Source organism: Bos indicus x Bos taurus, chromosome 9 (genome assembly GCF_003369695.1).
Source record: "Bos indicus x Bos taurus breed Angus x Brahman F1 hybrid chromosome 9, Bos_hybrid_MaternalHap_v2.0, whole genome shotgun sequence".
In the NCBI taxonomy this organism is placed as follows: Eukaryota; Metazoa; Chordata; class Mammalia; order Artiodactyla; family Bovidae; genus Bos; species Bos indicus x Bos taurus.
In genome coordinates, this window is record NC_040084.1 from 65,930,367 (window position 1) to 65,952,275 (window position 21,909).

The window sequence follows — 21,909 nt, forward strand, 5'->3', positions numbered from 1 at the left end:
TCCCAGAAATGAAGCACTTGAATTTCCAACTTGAAAACTTCCCTCACAATGAAAGAACAGACCTACCACAAAGTCCACTGCTGTGCAGTTTCTGAACACTATGGATAATCTCTCAAAGGCAAAACTGGAAGGTAGATGATAAGGGAGCAAAGCTTTCAAAATTCTGAGAAGTAGTTTTCAACTGGGAATTCTAGAAATAATCAAACTATCCATCTTATTTGAGTGTAAAATAAAGATATTTTCAAACAAGCAGGTCTTGTAATCAACTAATTAATATCCTCTGCACCTTTCTTTGGAGAAGGCAATGGCACTCCACTCCAGTACTCTTGCCTGGAAAATCCCATGGACGGAGGAGCCTGGAAGGCTGCAGTCCATGGGGTCGCTGAGGGTCAGACACGACTGAGCGACTTCGCTTTCACTTTTCATTTTCATGCATTGGAGAAGGAAATGGCAACCCACTCCAGTGTTCTTGCCTGGAGAATCCCAGGGACAGGGGAGCCTGGTGGGCTGCCGTCTATGGGGTCGCGCAGAGTCAGACACGACTGAAGCGACTTAGCAGCAGCACATTTCTTAGGAAACAAGTAGAGTATGGGCTCCACAAAACTAAAGAAAACCAGAAAAGAATGTTATTTGAGTTAAGAAATTGCTAGTAAACACAGAAGCAATTTGAAGATAACCGCCAGGATGGTGTTAAATGGAAGTTCCAGTACAACGCTGTTATGGACTAAATGTTTGTGTCCCCCAGTATTCATATGTTGAAACTGACTCCCAATGTAGGGATACAGATGGCGGCACCTTTGGGAGGTGATTAGAATTAAAGTCATAAGGATAGATAAAATCATGGAGCCCTCATAAATGAGATTAGAGGCCTTATGAAAGTCACCAGAGGGTTTTCCTAGGTGGTGCAGTGATAAAGAACCCACCTTCAATGCAGGATATGCAGGAGACACGGGTTCGATCCCTGGGTAGGGAAGATGCCCTGGAGGAGGAAATGGTAACCCACTCCAGTATACTTGCCTAGAAAATACCATGGACAGAGGAGCCTGGCTGGCTACAGTCCATGGGGTCGCAAAGAGACATGACCAAGCAACCGAAGCTGCAAAAGTCACTAGAGGGAGACTTCCACAGGGGTCCACTGGTAAAGACTCTGTGCTTCCACTGTAAGGGGCATGGATTCGATCCCTGGTGGGGGAAGTTCCACATGCCATGTGGTGCAGCCAAAAGAAAATAAAAGAAATGTCACCAGAGTTTCCTTTCCATCTCTGCTCTGAACTGTGTGAGGATATTGTCAGCATGCAACCTGCAAGAGTTCCTCTTCAGAATTCGACTGTGCTGGCAACCTAATCTCAGACTTTCAGCCTCCAGAACTGTAAGAAACAAATGCCTGTTGCTTATAAACCCCCAGTTTACAGTATTTTTTAATTATAGCATCCCAACCTAAGCCAAGCACCTAAGCATTAGTTCTAGAGATCCACAGATACAGATTGGAGCGTGAGGTTGGAGAGTTCCAGCAGGATTAAAAATAAAAGATGTAGATCTCCTGACAGTTTGGGCTCTGGAAAATTGTAGAGAATAGTTTGTTGTTGTTTTTTTAACAAAGATGTTGGAACATACTTCAAGTCTTAGGAGAAGACTGAGGAAAATTAAGCAATGAAATAGTAAGGTCATTATTATAAAAAAATAAAGTTATAGAGAAGTGGAATTATGGTCATTATCTACCACCTGATTCAGCAATGAATTGTCACAGAAATGAAACTACTTAACCATAACTTACCATAAACTGAGAGAAAGGAGAAAGAGAAGAGAAAGTAGGAATATAAGACCATTAAATCTTCAGATCACAAGTGAAAGTCAGTAGTTTATGTCTAAAATTGATCGCTTGAAAAATAGCAATATCATATATTATTTGGAAATGTGAATGGCAATACAAGAAAGCAGGAGCAAAATATTTAAAGAAGTTACTTCAGAGTTGCAGAATGTAGGGGAAATTTGGGAATGATCAAGAATATGGGTTTGCTGATAACTTTGTCTTTTTACCACTATGTGATATTTCTGATTTGATAAAAATGGAATTTTTTTAAATAAATGAGAGAAAGAGTAAGTCTCAGAATACTGAAAGGTTGAGGCATTTTTTTCTTCATTTTTTTCTTCTGTCACCTATTATACAATATTCAGATACTGTCTTTCTGATAACACCATTTTGCTTGTATGATTTCAGCCCTCTGTGTTCATAAATGAACTAATATATCATATATTTGAGTGGAAACCTTTCCCCAGATTTTGAAAGGCACTAAGGTTTCTCTTAAAGCAAAATGCAACTTTATAACTTGTAAAATTTCCACTAGTAAAGAAACAACTATCAATCAATACATCAAAACATAACTTCATTAAAAAGTTTTAACGATCAAGATTTCTAGTTTTCTGAAGCAATTTTAAATGGCCGCTTCCATTTTTCATTTGGAAATATTATTCATTCCATCTGTTATACTAGTATGAATTCTATCTTTTTGTTAAAGGCACAAACTGATTTTGCTATGACTTATATGAAACCTGTAGTTAGAGGTCTTAGGTGGTTATTTATATCTCTTTCCCAAAGAGATTTAGTTTTTTAAAAAAATCATTAAATGTATGGTAAGAGTTAGAGAGGTTTGGCCTATAATGGAAATACAACCAAGAATTTCCAGAAACAAATATTTCATTTAAACACTTTCGGATACTTTTCTATTTTAGTGAAGTCTAAATTTTCCCGTTAATAATGTTAAAAACTAGCACCTGGAGTAGAATATCTTACATTTCTCTTTTCTCTATTTACTTGCTATGTTCTCTTTTCAACAAATCAATAATTTCATAGCTTCCTATAGTTCTCAATATTTTTCATTTTGCTTTTTGCTGTAAGGTTTCTCTAAGGTTCCCTGTTCCTAACCCAGATCTATTCTTTTTCTTGTCACTTCAGAAAAGGATTCAAGAGGAGTTTGAACTATGCTGGACACTCAAAGCCATTGAAAAATAACTTAGCAGACCACATACCCATGACTTCAAGGCAAGCTTAACTCTTAAATATAAAAAAAAATAATAATAATGTAAAATAAGACCACAGTTAATTAAAAAACAGTCTAAATAATTATGTATAAAAAGAAACAGAATTACAGACGTAGAAAACAAACTTACGGTTACTAAGGGGTAAGAAGGAGGAGGGGTAAATTGGAAGATCAAGATTGACATACACACACAACTAGATATAAAATAGATAACTAATAAGGACCTACTGTATAGTACAAGGACCTCTACTCAATACTCTAATAGAAAATGGTCTGAAAAAGAGTGGATATATGTATAACTGACTCACTTTGCTGTATACGTGAAACTAGCATAACATTATAAATCAACTGTACTCCAATAACATTTTTAAAAGTAAATTGAAAATAAAATTTAAAGTCTACATTTTATCTTTAGAAGAAAAATGCCCATAATAACAATTTTTAAAATTGGACTTTTTGTGTTGAACACCCAGCATCCAATACTCTGCAGTCAGTATACAGATAAAACAGTCTCATACAGAATCCAGAATCCTGAAATTTCTATACAATAGAGCTAATGCTTAAAATAATCCCTAAAAATTAAAGATCCAGAATAATTAAAATCAAAATCCAATTTTAATATTATTAAAGAATAGAAATTGGATTAAAACCTTGTGGGAAGGATTTTAGTTTATCCAAAGGCAATTTCTTCTGGGACCTTAGTTATTAGTATGAAATCATATTTAAGTCCATCTAAACAATTCAGTTAATATCCCTTGCTCTTTGTCAATGTTAATATTTACTAAACAGCACCACTATTCAGCCAGCAAATCAAGCCAGAAGCTTGGAAATGAGATTAACTTCTTTCCACTTCCAATAGACCTTGAGCTCTGGTTGAATGTTCTGAAATACCCATTAAGAACAGCTGTCCCTCTTAGGTTACCACTATATTAGTACTCTGCCATAGAATAAGCAGCCTCACTACACTTCTATCTTGTTTATCCAGCTAGAAAATCTCTTAATTTGCCCTTTGGACAAAAGGCTGCATGGGCGCAGGAGGGCCTAGAGGAGCTATCCCACATGAAGGTCAGGAAGGGCGGCGGTGAGGAGATACCCCTTGTCCAACGTAAGGAGCAATGACAGCGCTTTGCTGGTGCAGTCGTGAAGAGATACCCCATGCCCAAGGTAAGAGAAACCCAAGTAAGACGGTAGGTGTTGCAAGAGGGCATCAGAGGGCAAACACACTGCAACCATACTCACAGATCACTAGTCAATCTAATCACACTAGGACCACAGCCTTGTCTAACTCAATGAAACTAAGCCATGTCTGTGGGGCAACCCAAGACGAGTGGGTCATGGTGGAGAGATCTGACAGAATGTGGTCCACTGGAGAAGGGAATGGCAAACCACTTCAGTATTCTTGCCTTTAGAACCCCGTGAACAGTATGAAAAGGCAAAATGATAGGATACTGAAAGAGAAACTCCCCGGGTCAGTAGGTGTCCAATATGCTACTGGAGATCAGTGGAGAAAGAACTCCAGAAAGAATGAAGGGATGGAACCAAAGCAAAAACAATACCTAGCTGTGGATGTGACTGGTGATAGAAGCAAGGTATGATGCTGTAAAGAGCAATATTGCAAGGAACCTGGAATATCAGGTCCATGAATCAAGGCAAATTGGAAGTGGTCAAACAAGAGATGGCAAGAGTGAATGTCGACATTCTAGGAATCAGTGAACTGAAATGGACTGGAATGGGTGAATTTAACTCATATGACCATTATATCTACTACTGCAGGCAGGAATCCCTCAGAAGAAATGGAGTGGCCATCATGGTCAACAAAAGAGTCCAAAATGCAGTACTTGGATGCAATCTCAAAAACGACAGAATGATCTCTGTTCGTTTCCAAGGCAAACCATTCAATATCACAGTAATCCAAGTCTATGCCCCAACCAGTAATGCTGAAGAAGCTGAAGTTGAACGGTTCCATGAAGACCTACAAGATCTTTTAGAACTAACACCCAAAAAGATGTCTTTTTCATTATAGGGGACTGGAATGCAAAAGTAGGAAGTCAAGAAACACCTGGAGTAACAGGCAAATTTGGCCTTGGAATACGGAATGAAGCAGGGCAAAGACTAATAGAGTTTTGCCAAGAAAATGCACTGCTCATAACAAACATCCTCTTCCAACAACACAAGAGAAGACTCTACACATGGACATCACCAGATGGTCAACACCGAAATCAGATTGATTATATTCTTTGCAGCCAAAGATGGAGAAGCTCTATACAGTCAGCAAAAACAAGACCAGGAGCTGACTGTGGCTCAGACCATGAACTCCTTATTGCCAAATTCAGACTGAAATTGAAGAAAGTAGGGAGAAACCACTAGACCATTCAGGTATGACCTAAATCTAAATCCCTTATGATTATACAGTGGAAGTGAGAAATAGATTTAAGGGCCTAGATCTGATAGATAGAGTGCCTGATGAAATATGGAATGAGGTTCGTGACATTGTACAGGAGACAGGGATCAAGACCATTCCCATAGAAAAGAAAAGCGAAAAAGCAAAATGGCTGTCTGGGGAGGCCTTACAAATAGCTGTGAAAAGAAGAGAAGCGAAAAGCAAAGGAAAAAAGGAAAGATATAAACATCTGAATGCAGAGTTCCAAAGAATAGCAAGAAGAGATAAGAAAGCCTTCCTCAGCGATCAATGCAAAGAAATAGAGGAAAACAACAGAATGGGCAAGGCTAGGCATCTCTTCAAGAAAATCAGAGATACCAAAGGAACATTTCATGCAAAGATGGGCTCAATAAAGGAGAGAAATGGTATGGACCTAACAGAAGCAGAAGATATTAAGAAGAGATGGCAAGAATACACAGAAGAACTGTACAAAAAAGATCTTCACAACCCAGATAATCACGATGGTGTGATCACTAACCTAGAGCCAGACATCCCGGAATGTGAAGTCAAGTGGGCCTTAGAAAGCATCACTACGAAAAAAGCTAGTGGAGGTGATGGAATTCGAGTTGAGCTATTCCAAATCCTGAAAGATGATGCTGTGAAAGTGCTGCACTCAATATGCCAGCAAATTTGGAGAACTCAGCAGTGGCCACAGGACTGGAAAACGTCAGTTTTCATTCCAATCCCAAAGAAAGGCAATGCCAAAGAATGCTCAAACTACCACACAATTGCACTCATCTCACATTCTAGTAAGGTAATGCTCAAAATTCTCCAAGCCAGGCTTCAGCAATATGTGAACCGTAACTGCCTGATGTTCAAGCTGGTTTTAGAAAAGGCAGAGGAACCAGAGATCAAATTGCCAACATCCGCTGGATCATAGAAAAAGCAAGAGAGTTCCAGAAAAACATCTATTTCTGCTTTATTGACTATGCCAAAGCCTGTGACCGTGTGGATCACAATAAACTGTGGGAAATTCTGAAAGAGATGGGAATACCAGACCACCTGATCTGCCTCTTGAGAAATTTGTATGCAGATCAGGAAGCAACAGTTAGAACTGGACATGGAACAACAGATTGGTTCCAAATAGGAAAAGGAGTTCGTCATGGCTGTATATTGTCACCCTGCTTATTTAACTTATATGCAGAGTACATCATGAGAAACCTTGGACTGGAAGAAACACAAACTGGAATCAAGATTGCCGGGAGAAATATCAATAACCTCAGATATGCAGATGACACCACCCTTATGGCAGAAAGTGAAGAGGAACTCAAAAGCCCCTTGATGAAAGTGAAAGTGGAGAGTGAAAAAGTTGGCTTAAAGCTCAACATTCAGAAAACGAAGATCATGGCATCCGGTCCCACCACTTCATGGGAAATAGATGGGGAAACAGTGGAAACAGTGTCAGACTTTATTTTTCTGGGCTCCAAAATCACTGCAGATGGTGACTGCAGCCATGAAATTAAAAGACACTTACTCCTTGGAAGGAAAGTTATGACCAACCTAGATAGCATATTCAAAAGCAGAGACATTACTTTGCCAACAAAGGTCCATCTAGTCAAGGCTATGGTTTTTCCTGTGGTCATGTGTGGATGTGAGAGTTGGACTGTGAAGAAGGCTGAGTGCTGAAGAATTGATGCTTTTGAACTGTGGTGTTGGAGAAGACTCTTGAGAGTCCCTTGGACTGCAAGGAGTTCCAACCAGTCCATTCTGAAGGAGATCAGTCCTGGGATTTCTTTGGAAGGAATGATGCTAAAGCTGAAACTCCAGTACTTTGGCCACCTCATGCGAAGACTTGACTCATTGGAAAAGACTCTGATGCTGGGAGGGATTGGGGGTAGGAGGAGAAGGGGACGACAGAGGATGAGATGGCTGGATGGCATCACTGACTCGATGGAAGTGAGTCTGTGTGAACTCCTGGTGTTGGTGATGGACAGGGAGGCCTGGCGTGCTGCGATTCATGGGGTCGCAAAGAATCGGACACGACTGAGTGACTGATCTGATCTGATCTGATCTGAATCCCTATTTAATCCCTTATTTAACCCATATATTTCAATACCCACCATGCCTGATTCTACTCCTCCATTGCATGTTTTGATGACTGTCTCAACCTACCTTCTCTTCTCTTTTCTCATGCCAGCTGCACTAGAACCACAATCTCTTGCTTATCTCCTTTCCTGTAAGCTGCATCTGCTTCCTCCAACGTTGTCCTCTCTTTCTCTACCTGCCCATCTCCTAGTCAGCCTTCAGATCTCAGTTTACATGTCATTTCCTCAGTGAAGGCTTTTGTGATACCTAACATAAATTCATTAAATATTGTAGCTATCTTGTTCATATATTTAGGTTCTGGGTTCACCTTCATTTGCATCTGCATTATAGGAGCTGCCAATGGTTTTAGAAAAACAACCAATTTTAAAATGAGAAAATGCTACCCATTATTTATGAAAATTGAGGAAAATCCAATTACCAATTTTGATTTTACATTTTGTGAAAGCTGCCAGAACACTAATGTAAGGTCTAAAGTTTACTGTGATCTCAATTTTTTGTCATATTGACCAGTTATTGACAAGAGTTAGAATCCAGGACTTCTGACTGAAAATACAGAACTCTTTGCTCCATACTTGCCCTGCTATGTGCCATAATCTTAAAAAGTCAAGGTGTTAATTTCTTTAGGATTACAAGGCTCTATACAGCTATTCCTATTTTAAAATGCAAAAATCTTAGGAAGATTATGCCATTTGCAGCAATATGAATGGACCTGGAGATTGTCACATTGAGTGAAGTAGGTCAGACAGAGAAGGAAAAGTATTTATGACATCCCTTATATGCAGAATCTAAAAAAAAATTATACAAATGAATTTATTTACAAAACAGACTCACAGACTTGGTGAATGAGAACTTACAGTTGCCAGGGGGAAAGGATCATGGGGAGGGATAGATAGGGAGTTTGGGCTAAATGTATACACACTGCTATATTTAAAATGGATAACCAACAAGGACCTACTGTATAACACAGGGAACTCTGCTCAATGTTCTGTGGCAGCCTGGATGGTAGAGGAGTTTGGAGAATATATATATATATACACACACACACACATACACATATAGTTGAGTCCTTTTGCTGTCAATCTGAAACTACCACAATATTATTAATCAGCTATGCTCCAACATAAAATAAAAAGTTAAAAAACACAATTTTAAAAATATTATTAAGGTTACATACAAAAATACATTCACATGGGAAGACAGAAAGGAGAGTGGCAGGATAAGGATATGGGATTAAGATATACAAATTACTATATATAAAATAGGTAAGCAACAAAGATATATTGTACAGTACAAGGAAGTACAGCCTTATTTTGTAATAACTCTAAAGGTGGTATAATCTATAAAATACTGAATCACTATGCTGTATACCTAAAGCTAACATTATCAAATATATTTCAATATTTAACCCACACTTTAGTGTGAATTAATTTGTCACATTATTTTCCCTTAAGTCAGAGGAACTTTCAGCTGATAGGAAGATTTATGGATGGCAGTAAGGCAGTAAGGCAGTAATGGATGGCTAAAAAAAAAGAAAAAAGGCTCTCATAAAATAAGAGTAAGGGATACATTAAGGTAACTTTGCATCCTTATCACTTTTGACCATCTCCATACAAGAAAGCTATGTAAAATCCTAAAAGATGATGCTGTTAAAGTGCTGCACTCAATATGCCAGCAAATTTGGAAAACTCAGCAGTGGCCACAGAACTGGAAGAGGCCAGTTTTCATTTCAATCCCAAAGAGAGGCAATGCCAAAGAATGTTCAAAATACCATACAGTTGCACTCATTTCACATGCTAGCAAGGTAACACTCAAAATCCTTCAAACTAGGCTTCAACAGTGTGTGAACTGAGAACTTCCAGATGTATAAGCTGAATTTAGAAAAGGTGGAGGAACCAGAAATCAAATTGCCAACATCCATTGGATCATATAAAAAAACAACAGAATTCCAAAAAATTATCTATTCTGCTTCATTGACCATGATAAAGTCTTTGTGTGGACCACAATTGGAAAATTCTTAGAGATGAGGATACCAGACCACCTTACCTGACTCCTGTGAAACCTATATGTAGATGAGAAGCAACAGTTAGACCTGCTCATGGAACAATGGACTAGTTCAAAATTGGGAAAAGAGTACATCAAGGCTGTATATTGTCACCCTGCTTTTTAAAATTATATGCAGAGTACATAATGCAAAATGCGAAGCTGGATGAATCACAAGCTAGAATCAAGATTGCCAGGAGAAATACCAACAACCTCAGATATACATAGGATACCACTCTAAAGGCAGAAAATGAAGAGGAGCTAAAGAACCTCTTGATGAGGGTGAAAGAGCAAAGTGAAAAAGCTGGCTTAAAACTCAACATTCAAAAAACTAAGATCATGGCATTCAATCCCATCACTTCATGGCACACGGATGGGGAAAAGTGTGAACAGTGACAGATTTTATTTTCTTGGGTTCCAAAATCACTGTGCACAGTGACTGCAGACATGCAATTAAAAGATGTTTGCTCCTTGGAAGGAAAGCTATGACAAACCTAGATAGCATATTAAAAAGCAGAGACATCATTTTGCCAACAAAGGTTCATACAGTCAACACTATGCTTTTTCCAGTAGTCATGTATGGATGTGAGAGTTGGACTATAAAGAAAGCTGAGCACCGAAGAATAGGTGCTTTTGATCTGTGGTGTTGTAGAAGACTCTTGAGGGTCCCTTGGACAGCCAGGAGGCCAAAGCAGTCAATACTAAAGGAAATCAACCCTAAATATTCATTAGAAGGACTGGTGCTGAAGCTCCAATATTTTAGTCACTGATATGAAGAGTTGACTCATTGGAAAAGCCCCTGATGCTGGGAAAGACTGAGGGTAGGAGAAGGGGGCAAGAGAGAATGAGATGGTTGGAAGGCATCACTGACTCCATGACATGAGTTTGGGAAAACTCTGGGAGATATTGAGGGACAGGGAAGCCTGGTGTGCTGCAGTTCACGGGGTCACAGTCAGACACAACTTAGTGACTGAACAACAACAACAACAATAACAATATAAGAAAGCTTATTTCTAACCAACTATGCTGTGTTCTAAAATGTAACTCTTTTTTTTTTTACTGTGTTTAACTGGCAGTGATAAAAATAAATCAATATTTTAATCTGTCTGTACCTGACAATTACAGCATTTTACATTTGGATCAGTTCAGTTCAGTCACTCAGTCGTGTCCGACTCTTTGTGACCCCATAAATCGCAGCACGCCAGGCCTCCCTGTCCATCACCAACTCCCGGAGTTCACTCAAACTCACGTCCATCGAGTCGGTGATGCCATCCAGCCATCTCATCCTCTGTCGTCCCCTTCTCCCCCTGCCCCCAATCCCTCCCAGCATCAGGGTCTTTTCCAATGAGTCAACTCTTCGCATGAGGTGGCCAAAGTATCAGACTTTCAGCCTCAGCATCAGTTCTTTCAATGAACACCCAGGACTGGTCTCCTTTAGGATGGACTGGTTGGATCTCCTTGCAGTCCAAGGGATTCTCAAGAGTCTTCTCCAACACCACAGTTCAAAAGCATCCATTCTTCAGCACTCACCTTTCTTCACAGTCCAACTCTCACGTCCATACATGATCACTGGAAAAACCATAGCCTTGACTAGACAGACCTTTGTGAACAAAGTTGTCTCTGCTTTTGAATATGCTATCTAGGTTGGTCATAACTTTCCTTCCAAGAAGTAAGCGTCTTTTAATTTCATGGCTGCCATCACCATCTGCAGTGATTTTGGAGCCCCACCAAAATAAAATCTGACACTGTTTGCACTGCTTCCCCATCTATTTCCCATGAAGTGATGGGACCGGATGCCATGATCTTAGTTTTCTGAATGTTGAGCTTTAAGCCAACTTTTTCACTCTCCTCTTTCACGAGAAGCTTTTTAGTTCGTCTTCACTTTCTGCCATAAGGGTGGTGTCATCTGCATATCTGAGGTTACTGATATTTCTCCTGGCAATCTTGATTCCAGCTTGTGCTTCTTCCAGCCCAGTGTTTCTCATGATGTATATTTGGATAGCATTACACAATTTAAAATATTCATTTAAATGCATTATTGAATTTAATTCTTGAAACAAATACATGGCTTGCTTATTTACAGATGAGAATCTAACTCTCAATGGGCTTAATGGATAAGTAGGGACAGAGTTTCATTCTTTAGACTAAAATCTTCCTCTTTCCCAAACCCTACAAACTTGCTCATAAAGCATCATTCTCAGTAGATACTTACATTTCATCACAGCTTGAATTTCATAAACAGGCTTGAGAATCACAGCGCCATAAAAGCCTCTAGGGAATGGATTTGTTGAGTCCCACTTAGCTGAAAAACCTGTAAGTATCACAGTTCGTGTTCTGTTCTTGGGGATCTTCCATTGGATAATTTCCTTTAGGGTATAAATATGTTCATCTTCACACTCATAGAACTCTCCTTCTTGTGACAAAGGCAAAGTAAATGAGTGATTTTGATGATTCCTTAGCACACTACAGTTTACCATTATTTCTCCATTGATCTCTTCCACTGAGTTGAGCATGATTCGCTCACCTTTCTTTATGATGAGATTCTCTAGTTTTATATCCTTCTGATGATAGAAGCAAGGATGATTCGGTCTACTTGGTCTAATATGGTTGGCTTTTGTAATCTCTTCCATAGTGAGGTATGGAGTTGTATCAGCCACAATCTTAAAAAGACCTGCGAACAGAATTCTGTGAATTAAAAAGAGTTCTTAACAATGAAAGTTCTCATAAGTAAATCACAGTGAGAGAGTTATAAAGCAAGTAAAACATAGCATTTAAAAGTAATGTACCTTTTTTGAAAAATTAGAGATAGTTGTTTTAACCCCGAATTCTTCTAGGGTATATCTTAATGTATTATCTGTAGGCTGGATTGTTAGATCCAGACGGGTCTCATAGATGGAAACAAGGGGAAAATATTTTGAAATAGGAAAGACGCACTTCTTGAAAATTAAATCTGCATGAAATACTGGCTCTCTCCTAACTACATGTGTGATCTTAAGCAAGGCACTTAATCTCTCAAGATCACATTTTTAACTTTTAAAATGAAAGGTCTAGATTAGATGAGTATTTCCATATATATTCTCTGGAAACACCAAAATTAAAAGATATTCCAGTAGGAAACTGTTTCATGGTCAAGTTAACAATTGCAAAGCTATTAGCTGGAACTTGACCATGCTGATGACTGTATAACATCATGAATGAACTTAATGACACTAAATTGTACACTTTAAAGTGGTAAATTTGATGATATGCATATTTTACCATAAGAAAAAGTATCTACCTTTTTCCAAGTAATTTGAAATTTCTCAGAAACTTTAGATGCACTATGACTCATAAGAGAGGAATATAACATGAAGAATTTCCCAAATTTCTTTCATCATAAAACTCTTAGAGAAACATTCATTAATAAATTACAAAACAGTATATCGTATGTATTAGTTACTCACATAACTCTCATTGGGAAATGCCAGGTTAGGAAGTTGTTCTGGATTGAAATCTCTTGATTATATATCATTCATTCTTTCTGTTACTGCTCTAATTTTTTCCTAGTTTCACTATTTCAAATTTTTTCTTCCAGTACTATTGGGACAGTCAAGTAACACAGATTTTTATGTTTGCAAGTTTAAATTTAATTCTTCTCTTTCAATTATTTTGCATTTATTTCATAGGCACATCTGTTTTGTAACACTACCAGAAATTTAATTATTGAATAAATTTCATTAAATTCCAAAGAAAGTAAGGACAAAGGAAAAATTAGGTAACTGCTTGCTTAACTCCAAAGTAAATTAAGAAAATATTACATAATAGCATCCACTTAGAAGGCAGCATCTAAAGAACCCTAGAAGAATGATATAGCTTAGAAAAGTTATTTTGTCACTTAGTCAAAAATACAGTCCAGTTAAATTTATCTTTATATCCAATTATTATTAACCAGATTAAAATGTTTTTTACATGTATTTTGGGTTAGGGTACAAAGATTTATGTTGCTATTTTACTCAAAGAAAAAAAATACAGGATTTTGATTGTTTTTAAATATAAATGTTCTGAAAAAGTATGTGATGCAATCCTAAGACTGAGGAAGATAGCATGTGCAATCTGTCCTGAAAACTTTTATAGATCAAATAGTGTTCATCCTCTGCATGGTGTGCTTGAAGACAGTAAGGGAAAAAACATTTACTTTGAAGGAGCTTCTTATTTTGTTATGTCTTGTATCAGGGAAAATCCAATAAAACAGTACTCTTGAATTCCCGGCAGTAACTGAATGTGTGTGTGTGTGTGCATCCGTGTGCAAGTGTATGCGCATGTTTAGTCTTATTTGTCTCCATGGGAAGATTTATTTCTAAGCGTCCACAGGCATTATAAGGGTATAAAAAATTTAGCAGTTTTTCTGAAATAAGTTTAAATAATAGCTACCTAGAATCTCATAAGCGTAGAGAAATATAGTTTTATTTCTATCCTAGCTGTATTGATGACATAAGTCACAGAAGAATTAATTCAGCATCTTCTTTCCTGGGGAATTGGGTTCACCTAAGGTAATAACAGACCCAAAATGTTATGAAGTAGAAAAGCCTGAAACCCTAGGGCCACTATTATTTCAAGTTAATCACACATTTCAGAGCTGTCTTGTTGGATGTCTCTATTGCAAGAAAAATCTATCTAAGAAATTTGTGTGTTTTTCCTTAGAAGATGATTAAGGACACAGTTTAGCATACTAAATGGCAGAGTATATTAAAATATTTTATTAACTTGTTTCTTTATATATTATTGGAGCCAGTCCAAGAGTCTCTCCTTATAAACATCCATTCAATATCATATATACTAGTTTCAAGTATATAGAAATATATATCTATACACATACATATGAAAGTGAAAGTGAAAGTCACTCAGTTGTGCCGACTGTTTGCCACCCCATGGACTGACTATACAGGCCATGAAATTCTCCAGGCCAGAATACTGGAGTGGGTAGCCTTTCTCTTCTCCAGGGCATCGTCCCAACCCAGGGATTGAAACCAGGTCTCCCACATTGTAGGCAGATTCTTTACCAGCTGAGCCACAAAGGAAGCCCAAGAATACTGGAGTGGGTAGCCTATCCCTTCTCCAGTGGATCTTCCCAGCCCAGGAATTGAACCGGGGTCCTCCTGCATTGCAGGCAGATTCTTTACCAACTGAGTCATGAGGGAAGCCCTGCATATACATATATATATGAATTATATAATACTGGAACTATAATTTCATAATAAACTAAAGCAATATAGTTTTATAGTGGAGAAAATATAATCTATTATTTTTTCAAAACAAAACAAAACATATTTCAGGAGCTGGGTGATAATTACAGTGATAATAAAATAAGACAATATATAATCTTAACACTTTAACTTAAAAAGCAGAAAGAAAATAGATTTCTATTCCAAATTTGATTGTCACCTATTAAAATGGATGGGCTTCCCAGGTGGCACTACTGGTAAAGAACTCACTTGCCAGTGCAGGAGACACAAGAGACATGAGTTCAATTCCCGGGTTGGAAAGATCCTTTGGAGGAGGGGAAGGCAATCCACTCCAGTGTTCTTGCCTGGAGAATTCCCATGGATAGAGGAGCCTGGTAGGCTACAGTCCATAGGGTTGCAAAGAGTTGTACACTACTGAATCAATTTAGCACACATGCAAAAAGGATACTACTCTTATTTTACTTAGGAGAAATCACTAATATGGAGTGTGTCTCTTGAGAAACAAAAATTATAAGGAAATGTAATCAGCTGGTCTGTTGAAAATTAGTCAGTAAGTAAATTTAGTCTTTGAGATCTTAATCCTGAATCTTAGGCTTTTGGGAAGTTTATATTTTTATCTAATTCTTAATGATCTGCAATCATTATTATTAATGGTAACAACTGAAATTTGCTTAAAAAGTAACAAATTTGAACAATTTTTTTCATATGCATCATTTATAATCTTTTAAGAACAGTAAAATAAATACTACCAAGGAATATAAAAAGTCATGATTTTCTCAGTCATGGCTATAGAATCTCAACTCAGACCTTTGAAATCCAAATGTCATAATCTTACCTACACACCAGGCTACCTCCCTTTTGCACAAATGACTTACAAGGACACTGTCTATGAAAACATATTTATTCCAGTTCACAAAAAAATGTGTATGATCTTACAAGTAGGCCCTTGCTTTCCACTGATCAGCCTTTCTAGACCCTCCAATATGAAAAGAGCTAAAATAAATTCCTGGTTCACTGTGCAGAATTTACACTCATCAGACTTTTTCCTACTTTTTCCTTTACCTCATCAATTCTCATACAAATAGGGAGAAATTTTTTAAAACACAAAATTTCCAACTGTATACTACAATACTATTTATATTCGAATTGTATATTCACATAAGATCACTGTGAAGAGTTCACAATCTTTTTTCCTCATCTAATCTCTAGCTCAGATAAGCTGATGACACCACCCTTATGGCAGAAAGTGAAGAACTAAGGAGCCTCTTGATGAAAGTGAAGGAGGAGAGTGAAAAAGTTGGCTTGGAGCTCAACATTCAGAAAGCCAGAATCATGGCATCTGATCCCATCACTTCATAGCAAATAGATGGGCAAACAGTGGAAACAGTGACAGAGTTTATTTTGGGGCGCTCCAAAAGCACTGCAGATGGTGACTGCAGCCATGAAATTACAAGACGCTTGCTCCTTGAAGAAAGGCTATGACCAAACTAGACATCATATTAAGAAGCAGAGACATTACTTTGCCAGCAAAGGTCTATCTAGTCAAAGGTATGGTTTTTCCAGTAATCATGTACAGATGTGAGAGTTGGGACTATAAAGAAAGCTGAGCGCTGAAGAACTGATGCTTTTGAACTGTGGTGTTAGAGAAGACTCCTGAAAGTCCCTTGGACAGCAAGGAGATCCAACCAGTCCATCCTAAAGGAAATCAGTCCTGAATATTCATTGGTAAGACTAATGTTGAAGCTGAAACTCCAATACTTTGGCCACCTGATGTGAAGAGCTGACTCATTTGAAAAGACCCTGATACTGGGAAAGATTGAAGGCAGGAGGAGAAGGGGTAACAGAGGATGAGATGGTTGGATGGCATCACCAACTCAATGGACATGAGCTTGAGTAAACTCCAGGAATTGGTGATGGACAGGGAAGCCTGGCGTGCTGCAGTCCATGGGGTTGCAAAGAGTCAGACACGACTGAGGGACTGAACTGAAATGAACTGAACTGAATCTCTAGCTTGCTTTCACAGTTCCAACCAAACATATCCCTCCAACTCTGAGAAAAGGAATCCTAGAGTGAACTTTATGAACTAATTCTCATTTTCCTCTCATACCTTCAAAATTAGGATATTAATATATTAGCAGCTTAGAATATGCTGGAAATTTCCCTCATGATAGAATTCAATTTTCTGAATAATAATATGAAGTAGCTAGAAATAAAAAACAAACACTTCACAAATCAGCACAGGAAAGTCTAAAGAGATACCATAAATTCTCTATCATCTCACAGCACGTAAAATACACAGTAGGATTCTGTGTCTCTAAAGCTCAAGGGCTTAATCACAAGGTTACACATTTAAACCTTTCACTATTATTTGGAGCCATAAATTGTTTGTCTAGCTTTTCACTCTCCTTTTGGGTGCAGAAATTCTTAGAACTTCTTAAAACAAGCAAGATGAGAAAGTGAACTTACTGATATTTAAGACATTGATTGGCACTAGTTTCATCTCTTCATATATCAGGTGGCCACATGCCTGTAGGTGTAGGCATGTGGGAGTCCAGGGAACTGAACAAGCTGATGGGGCTGACAACACTGCCTATCAGATCATGTACTCTGAGTGTGCAGCAGATCACCTGGCCATATGTTAAGTGGGTTTGCAGAATATACTATCACTGTTTTTAAATAAAATAAATCTCACCAAATGGATAAACGACTTCACACACTTCTTGCAAAAAAAATTGTGTATTGAAAATAAAATAAAAATAAATATAAATATAATAATATTTAAAATATTAAAATAAATAAAAATAAATATAAAAATAAAATAAAAACTAATACAACACAAACAAGGAGAAAAAAATGATGAAGCTGACATTTCTACTCTCACTCAAGTTTTTCTTTAGCCATATTATGAAATAAAACGACACTCTAGTCTAATAAAATATGAAAGGTGGCTGAAATTTCTTTAACACTTTAAAGTTGTCAAAATGTAGATTTATATCCATTATCATCATAGAGAAATTAGTCTTTGAGATATAGGTTGCTGCTGCTGCTGCTGCTAAGTCGCTTCAGTCGTGCCCGACTCTGTGCAACCCCATAGACGGCAGCCCACCAGGCTCCCCCGTCCCTGGGATTCTCCAGGCAAGAACACTGGAGTGGGTTGCCATTTCCTTCTTCAATGCATGAAAGTGAAAAGTGAAAGCGAAGTCACTCAGTCGTGTCTAACTCTGTGCGATCCCATGGACTGCAGCCCACCAGGCTCCTCCATCCATGGGATTTTCCAGGCAAGAGTACTGGAGTGGGGTGCCATTGCCTTCTCCAGAGATATAGGTTAACAATACATAAAATATATATGCAAGCACATAATTTTAAATAAATACATATATATTTGAGATACTGCTCAAAACTTTCCAATGGACTGATCTATGTGAAGAAGAACATTTAGAGACAAATCAAAAGTGTTTGTTGTACAAAGATATGATGTACTTTTTGTCTTGTGTCTTGTCTCTCTGCCAGTACAGTCTCTTTGCCAGTAAAGCAAACTGTATTTCACTTATTTTTGTGAGGGTATATGCCTCTGCCTCTTAAAATGGCACTTTGTCCTGCAATCAAATTCTTTTTTATTTTTTTATTTTATTTTATTTTTAAACTTTACATAATTGTATTAGTTTTGTCAAATATCAAAATGAATCCGCCACAGGTATACATGTGTTCCCCATCCTGAACCCTCCTCCCTCCTCCCTCCCCATACCATCCCTCTGGGTCGTCCCAGTGCACTAGCCCCAAGCATCCAGTATCGTGCATCGAACCTGGACTGGCAACTCGTTTCTTACATGATATTTTACATGTTTCAATGCCATTCTCCCAAATCTTCCCACCCTCTCCCTCTCCCACAGAGTCCATAAGACTGTTCTATACATCAGTGTCTCTTTTGCTGTCTCGTACACTGGGTTATTGTTACCATCTTTCTAAATTCCATATATATGCATTGGTATACTGTATTGGTGTTTTTCCTTCTGGCTTACTTCACTCTGTATAATAGGCTCCAGTTTCATCCACCTCATTAGAACTTATCAAATTCTTAAGGATCCCTGTTATTTTATACTTGCTTATGTAAGTTTTTTATTCTGCATTTTCCTATTATTTTGTTATATTCCCAAGGTAATTCTTAAGTCAGGATATCCTACAAAAACTATCTTCTTCAATACTACCCCAAATTTGGTATTTTGACTAGAAATTTTAGTTCAATTATCTCTACTTAATTTCAGATTTAATGAGATGCATGAAATACCCTATCAAAGCAAAAAACCCCACAAAATTCTTGGGCAAAGTAATGAAATGTAATAATATTAACATCCAAGCTGTAAAAAACTTTTTCAGATTTCTCAATTATAGGATTATTGAAAATCATCAACTGATAAGTGATTCTAACAATCTTGACAGAAGTCTCTAAGAGTAGCAAAAAAGGAACGCATGGAAAGTCAAAGTTCGTAAGAAAATTTTGCATAGGAATTTAATGGGGTATTTAGGGGGGGAGAAGACATATCTAGATGGTGACCAAGTCTGTTAAATGTTAAATGCTAAGTGAGGATGTAGATTCCTATGTTTGAATGTCTTTACATGTATAATGAAATCAGAATTATCTATAATAGCTATTAATGGTTTTTAATAGTTCTTTTACTTGGGGGTAAAAAATAATAAATCATAAAATCTTTTGATTCATTTTTACTTTAATGGTTCAAACACCACATGAAAAACACTCTTATTTTCCCACTAAGTCCTTAAAAGGTTTGACTATGCATATCTAACACATTTGAGATATTTAGCAAATAACTCATGTAAATAATGCTAGATTCTAAAATCAAATGATATAATTTTATGTCTATACCTAAAACTCTGTTATAATCATGGCTTTATTAATAAAAGTACCATATATCCTTGTTCATGTTAAAACTTTGTCTCTACTAAACAGCGAGAATGAGTAATAGACCTAGGATGAAGTGAGAAGATGTGAGAAATTTTTCTTTTCATGAATTTTGACAAGAGCACAGTTCTCTGGACTCTTGCAGTTCTGCAGAGCACTGCCCCTTTTATTATAAGAATACACACACAAAGAGGCTTCAGGACTGGAAAGAACCCCCATAGACAATTAGTCCCCTCAAATCTTTCATAAGGCTTTATTAGGAGGATAATCGAAATATTACAGATTTACTATTTCTGGCCCTTGGTGATTTCAGGCACTAGCATTTTCAGGGCCAGCAACATACTACTATTCCAACAGTAAAGTAAAGTAGTCAGAGTAAGAATTTTTGATTCAAACAGTTTAATTTTGACCTCAGTCCTTCCCCCACTGTGTAAAGTTGAGAACTTAGATTCTCAAGTTATAATTTCCTTTTCTGTAAAATGGAGAATATTGTATCATCCTCCTCATAAAGTCATTCTGATGATTAAATGAGTCAATACATGTAACACACTTAGATAGCACTTAATACATAGCAAGCACCAAAAAAGGAAAAAAACAAAAAAATAATAGCTATTCTTTCACCTCATTTTCTTTCACTCTGGAGTTCTAAGCCATTGTAGGATGGTTATAACATCAGAGAGACTAACACTTATAGGGCAGAAGACTACACACTAGGTATTTCAGTTTGGGTCAAATTAGATGAGACAAAATATGCAGAATCCACAATTCAGTAGTAAGTGACACAGGCCGAGTAAAACTAATTCCCAGCAACCATTGTAGATTATGCCAGAGTGTTTATTTATGGAAAAGCGCCTCAGGTGACTTCTTTAGCTGGACTGCCTTTGGGGAAATATTTCCAGGTGGCTTTGAGGAGTCTGTCTGACTCCGTGCTTCGATAAATTTGCTTAGAATTTAACCATCATAATATTATGCTCATAATAAGCTGATTATAGGGAGATGTAAGCACATTTTAAATGCAGATATTGCGCTGGTTGTAGCTATTCACAAGGTATACATTATACACAGTTGCTGAAGTTCCCTTGAAGAAAAGAAGCAGCAAAATGCCAAGGCATTTTTGAAAATGTGTTTTATTCATGGCTCTGAAGGGTAGTTGAAGCCAATTGAGGGAGGAGTATACCCTCCCTCTATTTTAATGATCTTAATTTTGCTAATGGAAAGAGTTTGGGAGCCATGTGGTGCTGATTGTGTTGTTCAGTATTGATGCTGCTTGCAAATTAAATGTACCTAAGTAGCCACCTGTTTATGCTTATGATTATGTAAAGCCCCATATGTTTCCCTCTCTACACATGGGAGGTAAATATTGAAAAAATTATTCTGGTGTGAAGGGTGAAAACAGCAGCAATTCTTCTATAACTGTCAACATATGCTGTGGTGTTTCCTTTAATGTTGTGCTTTTTCTGACATATTTGCTGATTTTTACCATGCAGTGTTCAAAAAAATCTGTTATCCATGGTTATACAAAACAATTAAAAATCAGTTTACATTAAATTCAAATTAGGAAGAGATATAGTTTTCCAATGTAACCATAAGTTCTAAATGGATTTCAGAGCTTATGATTTAAATAGATTTTGATTTGCACAATAAAGAAAACCAAACATTTTTTTCTAAATTCACCAGCATGTATAAAGGAATATTTTCTTCCTAAGCACATCCTCTTGATCCCATATTAGTAGGCAACCAAAATAACTCAAATAACATAAATTTGAAAATCCCACCTGAAATTGGCAATGGCTCTTCAGTTGGGAATACCACCATAATTCCCACTGGATTGGCTCTGAAAATTTTTCCTGAACCTCATACAAAAGATCTGACCTGGTACTTGGTCAGCAAGAGCTCATGAGCAGTTTTTGAGATGAGCCTCGTTAGAGCGCTGGGAGATCTGGCAAGGTTTAACACCTTTGAAACTAGTTCAGACTATTCAGATTTTGGCCCTGAAAATAATTTGCAAAAGAGATCAGAGAGACTGGATTTGCTGTTGATGATCACTTTAGACACTGCAGATAAACAAACTGGAGCTCCATATGTTTTATATCTGACTGAGAGGGATTTAAATGTCGATTGTCTAGCAGCCTAGACATGACCGTCTCTAACTTCCCAATAAAGTAATGCAAAAAGGCACAGAGTATGTTAGAAAAAAGATGAAAA

General features: G+C 37.4%; 1 protein-coding gene across 1 annotated transcript in view; it reads right to left on the reverse strand.

The window, feature by feature from the left end:
• THEMIS (thymocyte selection associated) overlaps positions 1–21,909 on the reverse strand; it is a 197,810-nt gene that overhangs the window by 123,193 nt on the left and 52,708 nt on the right. The window contains exon 3 of the mRNA XM_027551479.1: positions 11,777–12,235. Coding sequence (XP_027407280.1) covers positions 11,777–12,235 — 459 coding nt within the window. The remainder of the gene's footprint in view (positions 1–11,776; positions 12,236–21,909) is intronic.